Raw genomic sequence first — 24,533 nt, forward strand, 5'->3', positions numbered from 1 at the left:
CGCTCTTCCACAGGCACGCACAAAGACCAGACATATCAACTCGTCTAAGCTCATGTAAGAACATATCTCAGTATGGAAAATGGTGGCCTGTTCCTTTAAGAGAATGCGTACAGGCCTATAAATCTACCCAACCAACTCTTTCTTCAATTTAAAATTTAGGTATGGTTTACTCCTTTGGGAAATTAGTTCCCTGCATTTGAATCAACCTGTGAAGGGCAGTTAGAGAGACCTCGCGCCTAGGGACCCTTCCTACAGCGTAAGCCAGGATCTTGGTCAGGACTGGAGTACCGAGCTGAATGGTTTCATTTTAGCCAATTGTCTTTTTAATGTGACCGTGCAATTATTCGGTGTACCAAGTTTAGAAGGAAACACAGGCCCATATATGACCTGAAGTCTAAATCACATTGTGCCACCTGCTGCAAATGGAAGCTAAAAAAAAAAAGTCCAAGGTGTGTATAAGGAGAAGGGTGCTCCTGCTCTGGGCCAAACCCCCTCCTCCCCCACTCGCCCTCGCCGTGCACTTGATTAATGTGGGATGAGGCTGGCCCCAAAAACTGGAGTTCCTTTCAGCACTGTCACACTGTGGAGATGGAGAGGCGAACCGTGGCCAAGGTGGATTTAACCGCTAATTCTCTCTCTCACACACAGGCGCGCACACACTGTGACCAGGGCTGGTGGATGAGCCCATGCAGGCCATCGTACATTTGGTACAGGCCCAGGGAGAGTGTCTTCCTGCCAGGTCTACAGCCTGCGATGCTTGGGTGTAATGCTCCATATTTGCACAGTTGCTACTGTTTGCATTGCTGTGCACATGTTAGGTTTGTTTGCCTGGTTCTGCCCAATTCATCTCACAGTTTTTGACCGCAATGATATTATTATTACTACTTATTATGACTGACTGTGTCGGAGAGAACATTTCCCCGTCTGTCGCCATTTCCTGGTCATGAACAGATTCCAAAATGGATTTTAACTATTTATGGTCACTGTAGAAAATAAATAATCCCAATTTGAACGGCTGCAATACCAACTGCTGCATAATGTTCTGTTTTTGTGAGGTCTTTTTAAAACCAGCAAGTTTAGGCCGTCTACGATGGATGTTGTTGTATTCAGTTATCCCTTTTCACTCTTCTCATACGTTGACATGGATATGTTTGAAATAGGCACAGTAAAATGTATTGTGATTTTAAAGCAGTGACTCTTACCCCTAGAGGCCATAGGCGCAACTGTAGGTGTTGTAGCAAGTTGCGATTTTTTTTACGTATTAATTGTCCGTGAGAATAAATACTTCGCTGACAGGGAGAGAGGGATATTGTACATCCAATTACACAATGGAAATACATTTTTTCACTCAAACTTGGCTGTAAATACTGTTTAAGTGGAGCTAGCCTGCAGCTAGCTTAGCCCGTTAGCCTGTTAGCTTCTTCTTTGTGATTCTGTTAGTGTGTATCAGTTGCTCCGGTCCAGTGGCACTTGTATTACCCCCAGAGGGACAACGAAAATCATTTATTAAGGTAAACAAGTTACTAAGTACTGCTTTAAAGGAACAGGCCACCGTTTTACCTAAGCTTAGATGAGTTGATACGTACCTGTCTGGTGTTTGGCGTGCCTGTGGAAGAGCTTGGTCACTTCCAACTTTACCCCGTTTGGAGCTATAGTTATACATTGGGAGAGACCAAATGCTAACAACATCTTTAGTCGTTTTGCATGACTGAGGGCTCACACAAAGACCAGACAGGTACGTATCAACTCGTCTAAGCTCAGGTAAGAACATATCTCAATATGTAAAAACAGTGGCCTGTTCCTTTAAAACATAAAAGTGTAATTTCTTTTAAGACATCGTGCTGAATAAAAATGTTAGGATTACTGTGAAACACTGATGTTGAGGCCAAATTATGAATAGATCGAGTAGGTCGCTTGAGTTGTGGGCTATAAGAGAAATGAGTTTCTGCTTTGCATATTTATAAGAGAAAGACGGAGCAGGTAAACTTGCCACTTTTTGATCAGTTTTACTATTTGTTCATTCTTTTAGCAGTGCAGTACTTTGATGATCAATTTGACAGTGATCTGCATGTTGTCAGGCCTCTATTAATTGCAACAACAAGCAAGAAAACAGAAGAAAAACACAGGAGACGACTTGGCCGCCAACGCAACAATTCTTACCTTTAGCATAATAAATCACCCAGGCTTCTTCTCTTCCATTGGCCACTCCACTCTTCCCTGTGCCCAAACCTGGCTGTGGTGTGATAATAAACCGCCTATTCAGCTGGGCCCATATGACTTCAGTGCCTCCATCGCCAGTGTGGCCACTGTGACTGTTTTCTCAGTGGACTGTTGAAATGAAGTGACTTAGTGGTGGTCCTTGGTGGCTAAACAGGAAGATAGGTCCACTTTACAGCTGTACTCACATGTTATGTTATCTGTTTGGTCATAAGAGCCAATAGCAATAGGGAAAGTGAAGTGGGCCAGCAACGCATGGTGTTCCACAAAGACTCACTGATGATCTATCATAGCTGCAAACTGGGGCCGGGTAACTTCTGATGCTTTCATGAATTTGGGTTTGTTCTAGATATTGCGTGAGCATTGAGGTTGCATTTTTGCCTTGCTCGACTGAAATAACACTTGTCCTACAAACTTTGTCCATACAATGAAAAAACAGGTGACTGGACAGGCAAAACTATGTCACCAAACTTTTTTATTTTCATCTTTTATCTGTACCATTTCTTTTTTTCAAGCTGCACTTTGCAACTATTTGAACGGCACAGGTTTTTTTCCCACTAGAACAATAGGAAAATTGATCTGTCCCGTCCAAAAAAAAAAGCTGCAATTAACTTGACAATTCATCTGTGAAAACAAATGTGCGAGGATGACTGTCATGTTTGTGCTATAGCATTCTTACACACCAGTGCTCCGGGCTTTTTTCTTTTTTCCTTTTTTTTTTTTTTAACACAAAGCCGCTTTTCTTTACCAGGTTAAAATAACAAATGCTTCAGCAGCTGCTCGACTCTTGTGTCTTTAGCTCGGGGCGGTAGAATGGCGGGCCGGGGGTAGGAGGGGAAGGGTTCACGCTCGGAAACAGGTCGCACGGAGAGAGAGAAATGGGTCAGGATTATTAATGTCCCGGCGAGACGTGTCCTTGTTTGGTCTGTCCGCGGCCGAATCATGGCCCAGGTGTGAACTTGTGCACTTAACCCTCCGAGAGCTGCGCAGGTGGAGGGATGTAGAGGAAGTGTGGTAACAAAGTGTAAGCGTAACATGTTATTATAGGTGCGAAGGTGAGGATGGTGAGGTATTGAAAACAGAAGATTAAGGGAGTAATTGAAGGTGTTGACGTATAAAATATAGGAAAGAGACCCTAAAAGTTGCAAAATGATGACAAAACTTTAGAAAAATAGTAAACCTTTTCATTTACAGCTTAATCGTGAGGCTACACTAATTGCAATCAAAATCACAATCAGTGTTTAGTTTAATCCCCCATACCTGCAGCTGTGCTTCCACCCACTCATGCATCTTTGAGTAATCATTGTGTAATCTTTGGATCTTCCCCTGGAGGCTATTCCTAGCACTGCGGCGGCAACGACCCAAAAAAGAAGTGTTTTCCTCACCTCTCGACCTCTTGCTAAGCTTAATCCTTTCATCGCAAAGTAAAAGCACTCGCCATAGCGCCACCACAGCCAGTACAGTGTTTTTTCCCCCTCTCTTTTAATTGAAACAGCTGCACAAGGAAGGGGAGCAAGTGGTATGGGGCTGGAGCGGCTTGTGAGAAGATTGCTTGGAAATCAGGAAGTGGAAATGCTGCATATTTTGTTTCATCTGTTTTAGGCCAGTATTGCATTCTCTAAAAAAAAAAAAAAAAAACGTATAAGATAGTGTTAAGATGTGAAAAAAGAAAAAATGAGCACTGCTTCGGGTCCCAAAGGTGTGAACGCTAGCTCAATGAGGAGATAGATTTCTCCCCGTCCTTTGACTCTGGTCTCCACAGTGGCCATTTGTTCTGGTTGATACAGTATCTCTTGTGGCCTGTTAGTCCTTTGGCCCAGTCTATATGTTTTAATGCTTTTGGGTGCTGACTATTATGATGATAAATGTGCGTACTGTCATTGTCACTGCCTCTCATCACTTCAGTGCTCTGTATATTCGCGGTCATGTTATGCTTCAATCATTTTTTACATTTAATCATCTATGTAGAAGTGAGCACTTCAACAAACATATGTACTATATATAATAGTTGTTTTTCCTTTAGGGACACGCGATGCCTCCTCTCTCTGGGTGTTTAGCACACCTGTAGTGTGTTCATTACCCACCAGTGTCGAAATGCATTGGCATTTTTAAGCTCTGTCTATGCTTTAATATTTTTGATACCACAGAATATGCATTCAGGACATCTATGTCAGCAGCCAGTCGCCTTTCTGCTTTCCAGTGATAAAGATGTGTTTGAGATTATTAGCAAATACCTGCTAAAAGCATAATACCTTGTCATTAAGCATTGGTTGCAGATGGAAAATGGAATGATTAATGTGGGACAGTTTTATTTTTAGTCTTTCCAACATCCTTTGTAGTTAGTTAGTTAGTTAGTTCCCGAAAGCTCATAGATTGCTTGAAGTGTATGGCTGAAAATAATGAAAAGAAATGCATTGAAGTGGCAATAATCTGCCAGCACAACAAGTCAAGTTCAGGATTACCTCATCTGTCCTTTAGCAATGACAAATAAATCCTCTGAAGGCGACTGTAGCCGAGAGAGTCGGAGGCAGAGCGCGTCCCTATAACCTCCGCGCTCCGCCGCTGACCGTGGACCAATTAGCGACGCTCCTGATGGGCATGTTTGGAGGATCTACTTTATGTTTATCTAATTAATTAGCATATAGCCTATGGACAAACGCCAATGAGCTGTTGTTGTAATTAATTCTTCGCCATTCTCTAGAGTACCACTAGCTTACTGTACATTTGTTAAACCCCTCAGGTACTGGAGTGACAGTGCCAGCATCTCTCCAATTACTTTAAGCGCTCTTTTTTTCCTTGTTGCTTCTATTGGAGTTGACAGCGTAATAGTATTTGCCTGGTAAACAATGTACAAAAAAAAAAGAAAAAATCTCGCCTGGCTGTTTTAGTTTCTTTATGGTGATGTCGGGAATTGTTGCCTCAGTTTGGCAGGTTGATAAAATGCGTTTGCCGGTTTGAATATGATTGCGTTGGACAAGGCTAAGAGCTCGGAAATGAGCACTTGGCTGGTGTTTTTCCACACTGCGTATAATAGAAGCGAGGGCCTGAATATAAATGTATGTATACAAGACTCAATGTTATTACTTTTGGACGTGTTTACTGCATTTTATAGATTGTGTTCTACCTCTCACAGCTTAATTTTGTGTTGAAAAACAGTCTTTTTTAACATACCCATAAAGCGAGAGAAAATTGGGAAAATACTAAGATTTGTTAGCTATTTTAAAGCAGTATTAACTTGTTTACCTTAATAAATACTTTTCGTAGTCCTTCTGGGGGTAATACAAGTGTTAATGGGATGATTGGAGGGTCTTTCACCTCCCCCTGGTGTCTCTTGCCAGAAAACCACAATTGCAACTTGACTGCCACCGGACCGGAGTCACCAATACACACTAATGGAATCACGAAGAAGAAGCTAACAGGCTAACGGGCAAAGCTAACAGTATTTACAGCCAAGTTTGAGTGAAAAAAATATTTCCATTGTGTAATTGGATGTACAACATCCCTCTCTTCCTTTGTCTCTTCTGTCTGTGTAGTATTTACTCTCACGGGCAATAAATAAGTTAAAAAATCGCAGCTTTCTACGACACCTGCAGTTGCGCTTATGGCCTCTATGGACATGAGTTACTTAGTACTGCTTTGAATGTCCTCAAAACAAAACACAGTGAATGGGGAAAGCAAAGAAAAATTAAATCTGTGACTGCACTTTTGCTCGGTGGCATTATTACTATTTTCCGTTTATATTTTGCCAAAAGTAACTCAAAGTATATTAGAGTATACTACAATTTTATAGAAACTTGCCCAACACTGCCTATTGCAATAATAATACTTTAACAATGCCAGCAAAGAATAGAACTACCACAAATCTGTAGCACGTCTTTACAAAACTCGAATGAATAAGTGTTGGTCTAGACTCGGAGCTTCAAAGTGCTCATGGGAGTGTTGTTTTCCCGTGCTCGCTGCCTGACAGGATAACAGTGTTTGCATGTGTGGTATATCTGTAGCCGGGGCGGGGAGTGTCTTCCTGGCAGGAGTAGATCAGTCGCAGCGTGAGGGTCAGAGGTCACCGGAGAGAGACAGGAGCACCGGTTGTGATGTGACAGGTGGGAGGGGCTGTGTGCGCGGTTTGTTTGCCACGGCTCACGGGGGGGAAAGATGCTGAGGCTTCAAAGCTGGGAGACAGTAGAGCTACGGGTAAAGTCACGGCGATATAACTCTCATACGGGCGTAGCTGTGCTCTGCTGAGGATGCAGATAATGGTTGGGTAAGTCAGACGTAAACAAGTCAAAAGATGACATGGGGGGAAATGGATACAATGAATCGTGATTAGATAACTTTTGACTGTGTGCAAGCAGGAATGGAAATATGTGAAGGAAAAATGGCACATTGTTGCTATGAGCCATGCATAAGGTTTACATTTTTATAGGCTATCGGCCGATCCAATGCTGACAAACGCCGATATCTCCGGAACCGAAAGTGACAGAGACTTTGCTCTCAAATGTTAGAGCTTTGATATGAGCTCAACAACACCCTCTTAGGCTTCAAGGGGACTGAGAATCACAATGAAAATCGGTCTGAAAAAAGAAAATTGTATTTTTGATAGCCGCGCAAATGCTGCAATTAGCATCAGTGTGCTAAAGCTAGCAGCAGGATGCTAACGCTAACATCAACTAAGCAAGACTGGCACAGAAACTATGATTGGATCACTTAAAGAAATAAACTAAAACCACTGCTGCAGTGGCCAAGTGTTTGTATTTTATTTTGTGATATAACTGATAGTAACATAATATCATCATTATCATCATCATCATTAATATTAGTATAACCTAATCCCGTCATTTCCCCAAGGAAATAGTGTAGAATAGTCCAGTGATCCTTGTTTAGTGTTTTACATGATTTTATCGATTGATGCAATTGATAATAAATGGTGACATCGCTTTTGCAAGAAAAAAATGACTGTATACACTGACGTCACGCTGGAGAAAAGAGGACCATTCACTTTTTCACTCAGAGAAAACCAGGACAGGAATGTTTTTAATAAATCAGCCCTTTAAAATCCAAAAATATCGGCATCGGCCTCTAAAAGCTACATGTACAATGCAGGTGATGTAACACGCGCTCCCTTTCTGTTTTTTTCCATTGTGAGTATAGACCAGTAATTGACTCATTATTCCTGTTAAAATAACATCATGAGCGTACACTACAGTATATTCTATAGGGCCATTGTAAATAGAAACACGTACATGTTAGCCCATTTGAGTTGCAGACATGCCTGACCTTCAGCCATTCCTATTCCTGCAGTGATTATCCCTTATACATGCATTTCCCACCCTAATGAAAATACACGCGCTCAAAAACGTTGGGAAAGTTGTGCAGAACTAACTTGGACGGAGGAGCGCGCTCGCCGCCACTGTCGCCGCTTCTGTGTTTGTTGTAAAAGGTCACTTGTAATTTTCACTGCCAAATCAGCCTCCACAATTTCTCTGGCAGAAGTTTCCAGCGTCGGAGCGAGCGTGCGTGTGACCTTTTTAGTGGGCAGATGATAGCCTTTTCCATTTAGAACAGGAATAGCATAGAAAAAAAAAAAAAAAGAAAAAAATGACCTGTTTGGAGCGGCACAAAAGGGTGGCGTAAGCACTTTTTTTCGCAGCCGATCCCTTTGTCCACAGAGGTAGAGGCACGATGTATAGAAGAAGGAAAAATGAGTTTGTGGATGTGGGCAAACAGTTTTTCAGAAATGTCCACTGACCTCGACCCCTGCACTGCACTGTGGGGCTGAGCTGTTTAGCTGAGGTTAGACAGACTGAGGCATGCTGAGAGGATGAGTTGATCCCTGGAGTAATGAAAATGACCTCTGACCTATGCTGTACACTGCCCTTGTCATTTATATATGTTTTCTCCTGCTTTGAGTGTGTAGGGAAATGTTTTGCCTGTGTGGAGTTTGCAATTTCTCCCCTTTTGCTTTGGGGTGGGCTTCCTCCAGAACTCATCGATCTGAAACATGAACAACAGCTTTAATACTGTGGCCGGTTTCAATGGACCATCATTACGAAATTAATGAAAACAACATTCGTGTAAACTATCTCAAAGCTCAAGGGATAAGTTTGTTGTTGTTTTTTTCTGTGTGTTGCTCTTCTTGGCTGCAAATTGTCTTTGGCACCTGAGCCGGTACCCAGTGGAGGTCTGAGTATTGAGTAATAAAGGCGTGCAGAAAAATGTGGAGAATCAAGGCTGCTTCCATCACCGCCTCTTAACCCTCGTGTCGCCTTCGCGGGTCATTTTGACCCGCTGTCATGTTCCGGGCATTTGGATGCAAGGTGACACAAGGGGGCGCCCTTCCAACCTTCTCAGTGTAAATGTGAGTTGACTTTCTTCAGAGTTAGACTTTAGGTCAGACACCATGAGTGACAGTAACATGACGCTAAATACAGTGAGCTCTTTGTTTGCAGTAAAAAGGCTGAGGCCTCATTGCTCTTCAGTCACAGACTGAGAAGTGAAGAAGGAAGTCGTGGAGCTTCTGCTTTAGACAGAACTTCAGACTTCTGCTGCATATAAGAGTCATATCATTTTCTGAAAGTCAAATATGGAGTAAAAACATAATAAATGGAAAATTATTATAAAATTACAAAAAGAAAAATATTTGATATCTAATCAGTTCTAATCAATCAACCTAATATTTTTATTTATTTACCCACATTCAAAAAAAAACAAAAAACAAGCCAGGGCATTTGTATCTGCTGTAGGTCATGTTTGTCCCAGTTCCTCTGAGTCGTGGTGCAGCAGGACTGATGTGGACAGATGTTACAGAAGAAGCTCATGAGGTTCATTTCTTCAACAGTTACTATAGTAACTATTTTCTCCAAAGTAAAAGTAGATCTACCACAGTCCTGTCCACATCTGTCATGGTCCACCATGACCCACCACGACTCAGAGGAACTGGGACAAACATGACTTTACAGCAGATACAAATGGTTTGGGTTTGTTTGGGTTTTCTTCTTTAGAATTCTTTAGAATTAGAGTAAATAAAATATAAAACGAATTTTTATATTAGATACAGGATTTTCAAATATTTTTCTTTTAGTAATTGTAATAACTATTTTGCATATATTATGTTTTTACTACAGATTTTAGTTTTAGAATATGATCAATCAATCAAACTTTATAAAGCACTTTTCATACCAAAAGGAATCACAAAGTGCTTTACAGATTACAATATTTGATATGATATGACTCTTCCATGCAGCAGAAGTCTGAAGTTCTGTCTAAAGCAGAAGCTCCACAACTTCCTTCTTCACTTCTCAGTCTGTGACTGAAGAGCAATGAGGCCTCAGCCTTTTTACTGCAAACAAAGAGCTCACTGTATTTAGCGTCATGTTACTGTCACTCATGGTGTCTGACCTAAAGTCTAAGTCTGAAGAAAGTCAACTCACATTTACACTGAGAAGGTTGGAAGGGCGCCCCCTTGTGTCACCTTGCATCCAAATGCCCGGAACATGACAGCGGGTCAAAATGACCCGCGAAGGCGACACGAGGGTTAAACAATCGTTTTAGTGAAGTGTAGTAGGTCTGGACCCCCCACAGTCAAACCAGTCATTTTAATCAGTTTATGATGAGATAATCAGAGGTGCATAATCAGTAACAGTGAAGTAGTCTTCATGTATGTGAGTAACTTGTTGATTGTTGAAGTTTTATCTGAAAAACATGAAATATCAACGCTCTTTATGGGATCAAATGTATCTGTTTGCAAATACGTAACAGAAGCTTCCTGCTGTAAAATAAACACAGTTTTGAAGTTTATTTGTTTTTCTATCGTAAAGGGACTTTACTGAGTTAAAAAATGTTGAAATTAAGTATGTTCCTCCCCCTACATGTTCAGCCCAGACTTATTCACCACAACTGCCTCTAAAATCCTGCACTGTCACTCAAAAAGTTGTTGCTTCGGGTCAGAAATGCCGTCATGCACCAGCTTAATATAGAACTTGCAGTTACACGTATGACCTGAGGTGGCAATAATGAGTATAAAAATGACCAACTTGCAACCTTTAACCTTTAAGTTAGGGTTGGGATTTTTTTTTAATGTAGAGATATCAATTTGAAACTTGCTGTAGATTACTGACATAAATATGAGAACAAAATGTATCATTTCAAATTTCCCCCTAAAAATGACCACAATTCCACATATTTTCCGTGACGAAAGCTGAATAATGGATGGAGCCTGGTTTAAATTTATGGTTTTATGTTGTCGACATATTTGTCACAAAGACTTTTTCAGACAGGGTTTTGGATTTCTTGTTCAGTTTTAAAATAAGATGTTTATTAATGGAGAGACATTTAATCAGTGCAATAATTTAACATGTTATTGTGAAGATTAGGTATTTGTTGGTTTCCAGATATCATGAAAAATGGTCTGGATTATTGGCACTCAAAAGCTTAATCCCCAAAACAGCACGGTACTCAATGTGTTAAGAATGATCTATTTCTTTGGTGCATTCATCAGAAATACAGAATTTCCTCATGATATTATTATAAGATGTTACTATTAATTGGCATTCATTGAAATAAAATAAAAAACGATAATCCAATTTGTGATTTCATTTTTTAGATGAAGCTTTTTTTAAAGTTCTATCTTGTCTATGTTCATGAGGTGTTTTCTTTGCCGTTTTGCTCAGCCCTAAACGTCCGTATATTATAGCAACAGAGTTTATCATCCTGTTCATTTCCTCTTCTTCTACAACACACCCCATCCGCTGCTGACTCACGTTTGGCAGGGGGTAAAGCGTACCCTCGAGCAGAGTCGCTCAGCCCGGGTAGCCCCACTGTTAATGCCAGTTCAGCTGAAGGATAACGACTGGGTGAAGCAAACCACATTCTCCCACACTGTGCTCTGTTTGCAGTGGAAATGTTGTTTTTTTACCCACGTCCGTGACACTTTCCGAGCCCCCCCACCACACCCCCAGATGGGGTGCTTTGACAGCTCGCAGTAGGGCGGCGCAGCGGCTCAGGCAGAATATTAGTGCAGGCCACAGCCACATGGACACACTTGTGGACTTCTGCCTTTTCAGCTCTGACTGAAACCACTTGACCGCCACAAGTCTTTCCACGCTTCGACTCGGACAGAATGTTGCTAAATTAAGGTTGTTTTCGGGCCGTACATATAGAGGCAGCGGGACGCAATGTTTCCTGAATTGGATGTTTGCATGTTTAAAGGTAATGTTTGTAGGAATGCGGCAAGTAAAACAAGATGATTTGCCTTGAGCGCATACGTTTCATCATTCGTCATTTGAAAGCTTAGGATTTCCAGAACAACTGGGAAGCTTCCCTCAGCACAATGTAGGACAGGGGTAGGTAAGTTTTCTTTATTGGAAATAGACTGAGGCCCGAAGCCGCTGATTATTAGCCCAAAGTAAAGCACAGCACTGGAAACATGACCATCTTAAATGAGATAAATGACTTAAAATTGCTTGAATAAAAGTTCTTCTATGTTGAATTTGAGTCGGTTTGAACTAATCCAAGATCCAAATGCTATAGCACCAATGGAACACGAATAAAACCCACTTGAAATCAGACAATTGTTTTTCACTTGAAATGACACAAAATGATCTGAATTAAGAGAATAACTACTACTAGAGGTTTTATCTCATCCAAGACTAGACCAAATCTACTCAATCCTTAGATTTAATCTCTTAATGGATTCACCATTTCTTCCTTAAAACGATTATTCTTTTTCCAGTGCACTTCCTTCAAATGCCAGCGTTGTACAAAATATATGACCTCATTGGGTGTATTGACAGTATCTCTATTTTTTTTTCTCCCATTTAACTCTCTGATATGTGTGATAGTGTTTCTCAAAATCATCTTGAGGGCCAGAGGTTCTGTGCTGAAGGGCCGGATTTGGCCCTCGGGCCTGGCGTTGCCTACCCCTGATATAGGACTTGATTGGGAGAAAGGGGCGGGAGTAGAAAGCATTCCCATCTCCAGATATGGCTGGAGGATTCACCTATTGTGCATGTTTTCGGTCGAGGGGGGAAACCAGAGCACTCGGAGGAAACACATCCAGACACGGGGAGAGAAACTCCACACAGAACCGCTCGCAATTTGATCTGAGTAGGAAGAAATGTGCATTCAAATAAGAGATATTTGATATTTTGAGTAAAAGCTTCAGCCACACTGTCACACACTCGTCGACCTCCGCACCGCCACAGTTCGCTCCCTGACCCAACAGGACGCCTTCTTTCCTGAATTGCATGTTTATTTTGCTTTCGAGCCCTACATTCTCCGCACTACTTGCTGACCTGTGACCTCTTTTTGTGTGACCCCGTCAGATGGACAGCCTGGAGGCGCTGGGAGAGGAAATCAGCGGCATGGCGAGATGCCCGTATGACGCCAAGCACGCCAACGTCGCCCTCTTCGCCGGTAAGAGCGTGAACTCAATTTTAAAAAATGGACACCCATTTAAATGTACTTGACTGCGCCACAGTCTGCAATTTATTAAGATGTGGGGAAGAGATGGAGAGCCCATTACTGATACAGGATTCTAATAGAAGCCAGTGAGCACCGCAAGGCAAAATGATTAGCACTCATTTTTTCCCTATCTGCTCTTATTAGACACTTGAATGTGTTTTAGCCAGATGAGGAAAGTTAAGTGTATGTGAAAGTGGGGGGATTAGCTGCAGTTGCATATAATATTATTCTTAACACCCTGTGGTTTATTATAATAGCTGCTCTCTTGCAACATGTCAAATAAAACAAGCCGGCACTTTAGCCACTGAAAACGCATTTCACTTTGGTTATCGTGCTTGTTTAGCTCTAATGTTTCCTGATTGGATGAGAACATTTTCTAAGACTACAACTCATTTCCGACGGTACTCTCACCATTTGGAAGCCCATCAGTAGAAAATCAGGAGGAAAAAAGGTGCTCCACAAGCTCGAAAAACAACCCCGATGACACAGCTTGGCGTTGGCCGGGGTGAGGTTGCTGGGATGACCACAGCGGCTGCGAAAGACATTCAGGTCCACATTGGTATTGGCTGTGAACCGATTTATGGGGCTATTGATGAGCTGTCCCTACCAGTTTACCGCAGCGGAGGGAGAGGATGTAACCGCTTAGTGCACTTGCATTCGGGAGGGGAACACGTACGGCCGCTGGAAGCACTGAGTAATGGAGACGCTTCCCCTCCGCTGCCATCCTTTCAATTATGTAGTTTGAGTTTCCACTGTGGTCTGGGGCCGAGGCGGGCTGAGGTCATGCTGCTGCCGGATTCAGCTCATGTGTTCGGTACAAAGACTTCTTGGGCTGGATTGTTTTTGAAGCGCGTTCTTCAAAGCGTTGCGTAATTATGTTTGTTGTTTGTGCAGTTGTTATGGGTAGCTGGGGTTTACTTCTTTACTGTTTGGGACCCCGGCAGTAAGTGGTTTACGCTAAAGTAAGAAGAACGATTGGACTTTTTTTGCGGGTATAATGTAAACGTAATGGGAACTATTTTTCGTTTTTCTCAAATGTTTGAAAAAGTCACACTATTCAGGGAGAAACTGTTCAAAAGACGATTGAATAGTTTCTTCCTCACTAGAGCATTAAACATTGCACATTTGCATCCAATTATACTAGGCCTATTTATTTTCTGTGTTTGACCACAAAGCAAGACCTTTGATGGTGGCCTAATTTACTCCAATACTTCGTCTTCTTCTTCTTCTTTCCAACTCATTTGCTTCTCCATCTCTCTCTTCCAGATGGCAAGCTCTACTCCGCCACCGTAACAGACTTCCTGGCGATCGATGCGGTCATCTATCGTAGCCTAGGAGACAGCCCGACTCTTCGCACTGTCAAGCACGACTCCAAGTGGCTGAAAGGTGAGCGTGGGACAACCCGAATCTCAGAGGCGCAGTGGTCAGAGGGCTCCCGGTACGCCTGGCGAGCTCAAAAACAAAACCAACCACGAGGAATGGAATGGACTGATTTGTGACTCACGGGTTGTTTGTGTAGTTTCCTGCTGATGTAGCAGAGCTTAAGATTTTGGATGACATGTTATAATTTCAATCTTTCTATATTTTAAAGAAGAGGAGTCTTAAAACTGAGCTATCACAAAGTTCGGACATAAAATGACAATGGTTCTTCACCGGATGCCAGTTATGATCTCCCATCTAGTAATACTGGAAAAACTTTTAGCAAGTAATCATTTGCTCTTCCTGTGCTTATTTCCCCATGATTCACACAAATCTGCCCGATCTTAACCTCTTAACCCCCACCTGAACCAAGCACATTTTCTCCAGTTCGACCTCAACCAAATCTGAAAGGTTCATGAAAAAAAAGTGTCACAATGGCAACAAAAACGAGATGAAATTGAGGATGAAAAGGTCACAAAACCCCCAAAAAGCATTGAAAATGTGACTAATTAATGACAAAAATGACCAAAAATGTGAAACATGTGACACAAATGTGACAAAAAGTATCGAAAAAGTTACAAAATGTGACAAAATTGTGACAAAATTGTGACAAAAAGTATCGAATAAGTATCCAAAAAGTCACACAAATGTAAAAGTCAGAAAAGTAAGACAGAAAGTATTGAAAAACTGATAAAATGTGACCAAAAGTAACAAAAAATGTACAAAAATTTGACAAAAAGTATAGAAAAATATGACAAAGTGAAACAAATGTGACAAAAAGTATCGAAAAATGTGACAAAAAGTATCGAAAAATGTGACAAAAAAGTGACAAAAAGTTATCGAAAAATATGACAAAATGTGACACAAATGTGACAAAAAAGTAAATGTGGGGAAAAAGATCCTTCTCGCTCTGTTTTGTAGTTATGAGCTTTCAAATGAGGCTGGCCTATTGGCTGTAACCTGGTGTCAAGCTGAACTGGAGAAAATGCTGGAGGTTAAGGCGGGGGTTAAGAGGTTAAACCAATTAGCTTGGCTCTTATGTCGCACACCACCCAAATTTTAGCTAAACATGCTTCGTTTTACGCCACTACTTTCGGTAGTTAATCTTAGCGCGTTGACATCTGCCAAAGTGGCTGTACCGAATTACAAACGCTGACAATGTTATTTACAAGCAGCCCATGTCATAGCACTTTTTGCGAAGAACAAGGGTGGTTATGTTAACGTTTTCGCGCAAGTCATTTTCCAGGGAAATTGCTCTGCCCTGGGGAGAAGCAAGCACAAGTCCGTCCTGTCAAAGCCCAATAGAGAGATCCCTCTTTTTGTCGCATGCAAATTGTCTCCCTGCTATGATGGATGATAGGTTTAGGCACTCTGGCTCACACTCTGTGCTTTTTTGCATAATATGACAGCTATCTGGGCTGTTTACTGTGAAATATGATGTCAGAAGTGTTTTGTCACGGCAAAACATCACTTTGGCGTTTCTCTTTCCCGTCCGCAGATCCCTACTTTGTGCAGGCAGTCAATTACGGGGACTTCATCTACTTCTTCTATCGAGAAATTGCCATGGAGTACAACACAATGGGGAAGGTAAGCGCAAAAGCATTTCTTAAGCTATTGTTTAAAAGGGCTAATCAGACGTGACTTCCTATTTACCGGCGTATTCAGGAAGCTAACAGGATGTGGGTGGATCGCATAGCGGGAAGAGGGCTTTTCTGAGTTGCACTGTCGCCAAGTAATTATTTTTTTTCGGTTGGAAGATAAACACAACGCAGGATGAAGGAGCTCAAAATAAACTTACAAGAGAGGGTGTGGGGATCTTGAGGTCCCATTCTCTGACGTTTATATATACAAATGTCTTCCTTCAACAGGTTTTGACCTAACAACCCGACATAGTTCCCACAAGGAAATAAGAATGTCGTCCATTTTTGATTAATTAGACTTCACAGAACTCCTTAAAGCAGTACTAAGGAACTCATGCTCCTAGAGGCCAGGAGCACCACTGCAGGTGTCGTAGCATGTTGTGTTTTTTATTCATTAATTGTCCGAAAGTACTACGCTGGTTGAAAAGACAAAGGGACAGAGGGATATTGTACATCCAATTACACAAAGGAAATCATTTTTTTCACTCAAACTTGGCTGTAAATACTGTTTAAGTGGCGCTAGCCCGCTGTTAGCTTTGCCTGTTAGCCTGTTAGCTTCTTCTTCGTGATTCCATTAGTGTGTACTGGGGCCTCCGACCCGGTGGCAGGGAATCTCTTCTAGATGGCGAGCACGGCAGTTGTGGTTTTCTGGCCAGAGTCACCAGGGGTAGATGAAAGACCCCGTAATCATACCATTAACACTTGTATGACTCCCAGAGGGACTACGAGAAGGATTTAACAACGTCACTGTCGATGAACCCAGGGTTGCCAGGTTTGAGGTGTTCCTGCAAAATTGGACGGCTCTTTTTTTTTCCTTTTTTCTTTTTTTCACAGGTCAAAAAGACTGCCCATATGTTGCTTGCCATGTACGATGTTCTATTTCGAGCTTCTTTTCCAATGACCTCACTTATTTAAATCCATCACAGCTGCTTTTTTGGTTTAAAAGAGAGGTGAGAGCTGTCTCGTATCATTGGGGGAGCACTGTGATTCTGTCAGGCCTAAACCAAGGGCAGCTGTGGCTTTACATAGCACACCACCACCACAGAGTATGTAGTGAACCAACAGTTTCCCCTTGTGAAGCGCTACGAGTATCTTGTATCTGTGAAAAACACATACAAATAAGATTCCTGCCCTCCTGTCCCGTCTCACTGTAGTAAATTGAGTCCATTTGATTGGATACCAGGCCAAAAAAGAAAAAAGAAGAAGATTAAGCCGTATGGAAATCACCCACTCAATATGCATGTTTTGTCATAAAGAAATTACACTGGAGGTGCAGATGAAAAAGAGTGAACAGAGGTAACGAGAAACGAAAGGGAATAATGGATTCGCTGCCAGAAGTGACAGGCACGTGTTATACGGAGCACAGATGCAGAGCGGCCTGTGCAATCTGCTGCGTTTTGCCAAAGCACTGTGGCTAGTGATTATGTATGCACCGCGAGGACGAACAGTTCACAGAGCAATTTAACATAGTCAATGATATGCTTTTTTTTAATAATAAACAGTGGATCTAGAAAACACTCACTCTGTAAAATAGAGGCAAAACACTTCTTATTGTTATAATTTCACTAATAATTACAGTCAGTTTCATGCCCTGTTTATGCTCCAGAAACTCTGAAACATCAAGCTTGCATTTTTATTGACTCGCCGTTAATGTTAAGAGCAAGAAAACACGGAAGACATCTGTACATTTTTATATAAAGCAGAGCAAAATAAAGTTAGGTTGAGTATTGTTATATTCTTTTCGATACCAGTACTTTAACGATACTTGTTTTTTTCGATACCGACACCTGAACGATGCTTTTTCCGATTCCTATGCTATAATATTTCTCGTCTAGGATCAGAAAACAGAACAATAATTTGTGGAAGATCTGCAAATTCACAGTGTCTGGTTCCTTTCCAATGTCAGGAAATGTGTGAAAAATGGGGAAAAATAAGGAAAAAATGTGTAAAAAAAAAATTAAAAAGGCAAAAAAATACAAAGAGAAGAGAAAATGTGTAAAACAACAACAAAAAAATTACGAATAATGGGGCAAACATTGGGCAAGAAAAAATGGAAAAAGTAGGGACAAAAATATTTTTAAAGGTTGGGAGAAATTGTGACAAAAATAAGGACAAAGCGTGTAAAAACAAAAAATGTGGGCAAAAATAGGGAAAAATGACTAATGCATTTGGTGAAAAAATTGGAAAAAATTTGTATTAGTAATAATAATAAAAAAGAGCCAAAATGTGGGGATATAAGGAAAAACATTTAAATGGGATCTAACTATCGATCCAAGTTTAGATCTAACGATCTAAACTTGGATCTAAAGATAGAAGATTTTATCCGGGACCTGCATTTGATGCTTTAATTTACAACATAAACTTTTTTCCCGATACCATACTGGTATTGTTTAACGGTGCCCAGCCCTACATGCTGGACATTTAAAGGGACTATACAGAGTTTAAAACTGTTGAAACAAAATATTTTCACCCCCCTACATTCCAGCCATGTCCTAATGTGTAGAATGAGCCCAGACCTGTTCACCACAAATCCTGCACTGTCACTCAAAAAGTTCGGGTCTGAAGCGCCGTCATGCACGAGCTTAATATAGAAGCTGCAGTTACGCATAAGACCAGAGGTGGCAGTAGTGAGCATGAAATGACCAACTTGCATCTAGTCTCTTTAATGCTGTCCCTGGACCAACGGCAAGTGTCTTCACGTTAGCCCACAATGTTATGCAAATGTCTCAATTTCCTTCCAGTTTGAAAGAAGACAAAACTACCACTCTCTTTACAAATAACGACATTTTTATGTTTTATTCAGAAGTGTTCCAACTTCGCATCTTCACATCACTCAGCAGCTTCATATTTTGGCACGGGAGTAAAATCACACCTTGGCACTTTTTTATTGGGATGCTGGTGCATGCGCTAGAAATAATAGACACGTGTTTTCACTCCTGGAATTATGTGTCGACGAAGTGTGGCTGCGGTTTTAAATACCTGCTTCGCTCCCATTCATACTGTTTACTCCGGGTTGAGATTTCAGGTCAGGGTTAGATTTATTGCCGTTAAGTATAGTGTGACAACAACTAATTACACCATCGACTCCCAGCATCTTACAACACACTTATAATTACGCTGTTGGCTCCTATTGAGGCTGTGCACTGTAAATTTGGCTGTTGCTAGGTGCTGGTCCTTTAACGCCATATCAAACAGTGCAGATTACACACTGCGCCTCTAATTTGCGACGGAGTGATGAAACGTTGGATTAACGGACTGTGATCACGCTCAAAGATAGTGTTTTATGGGGCCGCTCCGTGTGGCCGCAAATGTTTTAGTGGGAGAAAATTTCTCTTTTCCCCACTTGCAAAGGCTGTTCATGGTACAGTGCAAAACTAAAATGAGTGAGCGGATGATTTAACAGAGAAAATCAGAGAGGAGTTGTAGAGTTTATGCAAGAGCATGGGACACCTAATTATTTACTTATGTTGTGAACAATCTGTAAGATCTGTTTTTTTTTTTATAAGTTCAGAGGAGGGTGCAAATAGGAAAGGGTTCACACTGTCACAAGACTCAATTTTGCAGGAAAAAGTCTATTAAAGGGATATTTCAGGATTTTTGACATAGGGCCTCATTTCCTAGTTATCCAGAGTGTTGCTGATTTCTGGAGATATTTTTTTTTGTAATTCATGCAGTTCTTATATTTGAAGTGTAATGTGACGCTAGGCTTGTGCTAGGCTTGCGCATTTCTATGGTTTCAGCTAGCCTGCATTAAAAACAGTCTGACACACTCCACAGAGCACCTGAGGAAAATGACTTATAACGCCAGACTAATGATATAAACGTTTGTGTCGATAGAGTAATTTTTGGAATATAACTGACCTTGCATCACATGAATGATCGCATTTTGAGGGACTGTTTTCTAGCAGATCACTCCGCCGCCGCGTAGCTTATACAACCACAAAGCTGATGCTGCTCAAATACAAGGTATTTTAAATGCAAAATGGTTAAAATTACTCTATCGACACAGACATTTATATCGTTCGTCTGGCGTTATAAGTGATTTGCCTCAGGTGCTCTGTGGAGCGGTGCTAGCCTTGCATTAGCCTAGCGCCGCGAAACTCTTCCAATATAAGAACTGCTTGAATTACAAAAAAAATATCTCCAGAAATCAGCAACACTCTGGATAACTAGGAAATGAGGCCCTATGTCAAAAATCCTGAAATGTCCCTTTAAGTTTCAACCACACTAGCACACATTTCTTTCACCCCTGCACATAAAAGGTTGAAACATTGCGTGGATTTATTGAAATGATTCTGAAATGTGGATTCAATGACTCAGAGTAGTGTGTAACTTTTTGACCAGAGTTTAAGACCCACTTTATCAGCGCTATCTTTAAGTGTGAAAGTGTGGAGGCGAGAGCTATCAAAGCCTGACCTTTCTTGCTTATGTGTGTTTAGGTGGTCTTTCCGCGCGTGGCTCGAGTGTGTAAAAATGACCGAGGCGGCTCTCCTCGCGTCCTGGAGAAACAGTGGACCTCGTTCCTCAAGGCGCGCCTGAACTGCTCCATCCCCGGAGACTCCCATTTCTACTTCAACATCCTACAGGCTGTGACCGATGTCATCCGCATCAACGGCGTAGACGTGGTCATGGCCACTTTCTCCACTCCATACAACAGGTATCTGCGCGCACACAATGTGACTGTGTGATTCAGAGCAGAGCTGAGAGCGAGGCAGCCTCATCTCGGATGATGAGACATGCAGCGACAGCCGCTGTGCACTTTACATTCATTAAAGAAATTATGTGTTGCTGTTTGGAGGAGTGTTTGAAAGCCTTCGATTCATCAACATGATGTCAGACTGACCTTTATTAATGTTAGTAAAGTGTGGCTCTGCTGTGGCTCTTGGCTACATGTTATTCTGAGTGTGCGGGTCAACATTACATCTTCTGTCAAAACTGGTTAGCTGGTGCTTAATTACATGTCTCCATTTATGTCCAGAGCTGCTTCATATGCATAGACTGGAGAAGTTGGTATCTAAATTGAAAATTACCGCAGAGCCATAGAGCTGGGCCAATAGCTGGCACATATTGTAATTTCCGTTTTATGGAGGATTTCAGTAGATAAGACAATTGTGTCAATGCAATTGGGCATGGTTAATGGACATTAAAACTCACCGAAGCAAAGCAAGTGAAATATTATGTGGGTGCCAGTTTTCATTCTGACTTTAATTATGCATTATGCACTTCAGAAGGTAAAATGTGAAGTATTTTACCGAGTGTAGCCCGCTGTGTTTGGCTCCACAGCTATAAACAGACATGTGACCGTCTCATTCTCTGCACAAATCAACCGCAAAGACTAATTGCTCTAATTTACTTCCAAAGCCAAGAATCAGCCGCTCTATGGCCCTGCTGTCCATAACGCTTCCCTTGTGAATGCCCCCAATTCCAAAGATGTCCATGATGCAACCGGCTATAAATCCTGTCTGCCCTTTAAAAAGTCTGATAAGAAACACACAATCACTGGTTTTATTGTTTGGTCAAATGTGGATAGTTGCTCAGCACATGAACCCCAGCCCGTGGCTTGTTTGCTATCACAAGATTGATCGCATTATAATAAACTCATCTACTGTCTGTGGTGGGTATTTCTATCTAGACAGAAGACTTGTGATAAAATGTAAAGCCCCGCGGCTTTAGGGGAAACCCAGGAGGAGTGAGTGTCGTCATAAGACTTAAACAGTAAAAGCACAGACAAAATTAAAACAAAAGGCCTGCTGTCGCTAATTCTATTCCAGAGAATGAAGTAACAATGGCTCACTTAGTTCCATATTAAAACTAATTTCTCACTTGTGTAGCTCGGCGTATAAACAAGTACAATGCTGTGGGGGTTAATCAGGGAGAAATGTGCTGGTCCACGTTTGGAAAAGCTATTTCTTTGATACCTGACTTGAAAGGTTGTTTTTCTGTTTGCTTGGCAGCATTCCAGGCTCAGCTGTCTGCGCCTATGACATGGCAGAGGTGGCCGGCACGTTCACGGGACGTTTCAAAGAGCAGAAATCCCCCGACTCCACCTGGACGCCTTTTCCGGAGGAGAAGGTTCCCAAGCCAAGGTACAGCACAGGCTAATTAGCTGCTTAGATCACACACGCACACACACACACACACACACACGCACACACACACACACACACACACACACACACATGCACACACACATTCTTGTTATCAGATGGAGTAGATCCAACACATCTGTTAAATGTCTCTCCAGGTATATATAGACCAAATCAAAGTCCTTTAAAACCAGCTACTGAAGAGCGGTAATGTCATTGAAATGGAAAAGCGTGACGTACAACAGTTTGTTCCTATGGATGTACATGAAAATAAATACAATTCTCTGTTATTTGATATACGTATGTACCATCCGAAGGCACTGCGATCAATACTGTGCATTTGAGTTAGAAATAGCATCAATAAAATATGACAGTTAAGGAAACAAATGTATAATTTAAAGCCATTGCGCATAATGTTTCACCCAAATCCAATAAGATGGAAGTGTCAATTTCAATCTGGGTTTGTTTATAGTGAAAAATTCCTGGAAAATATGCATCGTCGCCTTCGCCTCTTCTCTCTCGCCTTACTTCCTCATATTAATCGATCAGAAAGTAACTGTGTGTGTCATTTTCTTGCATATTCCTTGAAAACATCACCATTAAGGTTTGTACCGTTGCCCTCTGAACCATTACCTCATCACCGCTCCCGGCCACGCCCACGCCCCCCCCGGGTGCAGCTGCATCAAAGACGGGCCCCTCTATCAACAAATGAAGCATGAGATCATTTTACAGACGGCTGGCTAATTCCACAAATGCACCAGCCTGATCAATCTCTCATCTATCGCTGGCTAATTAGTGCGCTAAGAGCCTCTCTCGCCCCGCGCAAGGGGAGGAAAAATAAGCGATTACGACAAAGATCTGGGCCATGATAACTGCTGCATGTGTGTTCCTGTACGTCTCCTCGGTGCGGCAAAACCTCCTCTTCGATCTTTATCAATACAGACCAAATAATTGTCTAAATGAGAGCGCCTATATAAGTGCAATTACTAGACATTGGGCACTAATTGGTCAAAGTACCACCGATACTAATGGCTGCCGAGTTTTAACCATAGTCAGGTTTCAATATCTTGAATGTCCACTTGCTACTATTATGTAGATTGAGCAGTAATGGATTTCAGGGACCACTCTTGTCAGATATGGATGGGAAATTACAACTCACTTTTCACTCTCAACTGGTGTGGAGAAAGGATATAGATTGATATCTCTCTTGCCACCATTTGGAAGTAGATTGGAAATGATTGTGTCTATGCCATATTACTGTATCTGTCCTCAACTTAAACCAGTCTGTGCCTTTTCCATCGAGAAGGAATTAAGTCCCGGTTTCTTAAAATTGATTGTGAATCGCATTGGCCTCTAGTCCTTTCCTTTGATTGCAATTAGTGGAGCTTTGGTTCGTGAGGGCAGCACTTTCTGACCTGTGTAATTAGGTCACAATAGCAAAAGATGATAATATTGTCAAATTACTATTATCCAGGTGAAACAATTTTCTGACCATATCTTGAATAAAACATTAATGATAATATGAAACAATTAAGCTCCTGACAAAATAATGTTTCAACAATGTGTTGTTAATCAAAGACCTTTTTTCTAAATTGAATTTGTTTTTGTACCTCACAGAGCTTCATGAAAATCACTTCTTTTATTTGTTTGTATCTACAAGACGTCTCACCTGCCAACAAACAAACAAACCTTCAAAGCAGATATCCAACTACACAATGTTGAAAATTATTATTGTCTCTCATCAACAACATACCTGGAGTTGTGGTCCGCGCACCTTTGAGTAATCTTTTCACCTTTCCCAGAGGCTACACTTCGCATCGCGGTGGCAGCCCCCAAAAATGTTTTCCCTAAAAACCCTTCCTGAAATCCTATGTATCCACAAAATTATTTCCTCGCTTCTCTTGCAAAGCTTTATCTTTTTATCACAAAGTAAAAATACACACCATAGCTTCACTACTGCTACACCAGTCACGCAGACTACTTGTTTTTAAAGCAGTACTAAGCAACTTGTTTACCTTAATAAATCCTTTTCATAGTCTGTCTGGGGTTAATACAAGTGTTAATGAGATGATTGGCGGGTCTTTCATCTCCCCTGGTGTGTCTGGCCAGAAAACCACACTTTCAACTTTCTCTGCTCCAGGTCAGAAGCCCCAATACACACTAATGGAATCACGAAGAAGAAGCTAACAGGCTAACGGGCAAAGCTAACTGTGGGCTAGCACCACTTTAGCAGTATTTACAGCCAAGTTTGAGTGACAAAAATGATCTCCATTGTGACACAATGTACAATATCTCCCTCTCTCCCTTTGTCAGTGTAGTTTTTACTCTCAATTGTCTAAAAGCCAGGATGTGAAATTACTGGATATTTCGCATTTTCTCACCAACAAAATGTAAGATGGTGATAAAGTTGTGTTTGAGATTATTGCCAAATACCTCCAAAAAGCATATATCTATAAAATCAAAATGATTCAACTTTTGAGTATAGACAAGGGTTCAGGCATTGCGTGTGATATCCCATAATAGTTCTTTTTTTTCTTTTTGCTGTGATTAATGTGGTTTGATATGATCTACATCCAACGCGGCCACCAAAGACTTGAAGCTTTCATGGACAGACGGAGAGTGCTAACAAAGGCGTGGAGGTGGGCCCCGCAGCAGACTGCCGCTCCATGTGTCTGACTCCCGTTCCCAATCATTTACACATTTCAGTATTTTT

The 24,533-nt window shown here is 41.5% G+C and overlaps 1 protein-coding gene and 1 long non-coding RNA gene across 5 annotated transcripts in view; both read left to right on the forward strand.

Moving 5' to 3' along the window:
• Positions 1–24,533, forward strand: part of LOC306974783 — a 321,619-nt gene that overhangs the window by 110,441 nt on the left and 186,645 nt on the right. The window lies entirely within an intron of this gene.
• The window catches only part of sema6a (sema domain, transmembrane domain (TM), and cytoplasmic domain, (semaphorin) 6A), a 193,199-nt gene that overhangs the window by 103,191 nt on the left and 65,475 nt on the right, over positions 1–24,533 (forward strand). For all 4 annotated transcript variants that reach the window (XM_079571681.1, XM_079571679.1, XM_079571682.1 and 1 more), the window contains exons 7-11: positions 12,537–12,627; positions 13,942–14,061; positions 15,593–15,681; positions 20,174–20,391; positions 21,689–21,820. In XM_079571681.1, coding sequence (XP_079427807.1) covers positions 12,537–12,627; positions 13,942–14,061; positions 15,593–15,681; positions 20,174–20,391; positions 21,689–21,820 — 650 coding nt within the window. The remainder of the gene's footprint in view (positions 1–12,536; positions 12,628–13,941; positions 14,062–15,592; positions 15,682–20,173; positions 20,392–21,688; positions 21,821–24,533) is intronic.

This window comes from Gobius niger (genome assembly GCF_951799975.1).
Source record: "Gobius niger genome assembly, chromosome: 1".
NCBI classification, from domain to species: Eukaryota; Metazoa; Chordata; class Actinopteri; order Gobiiformes; family Gobiidae; genus Gobius; species Gobius niger.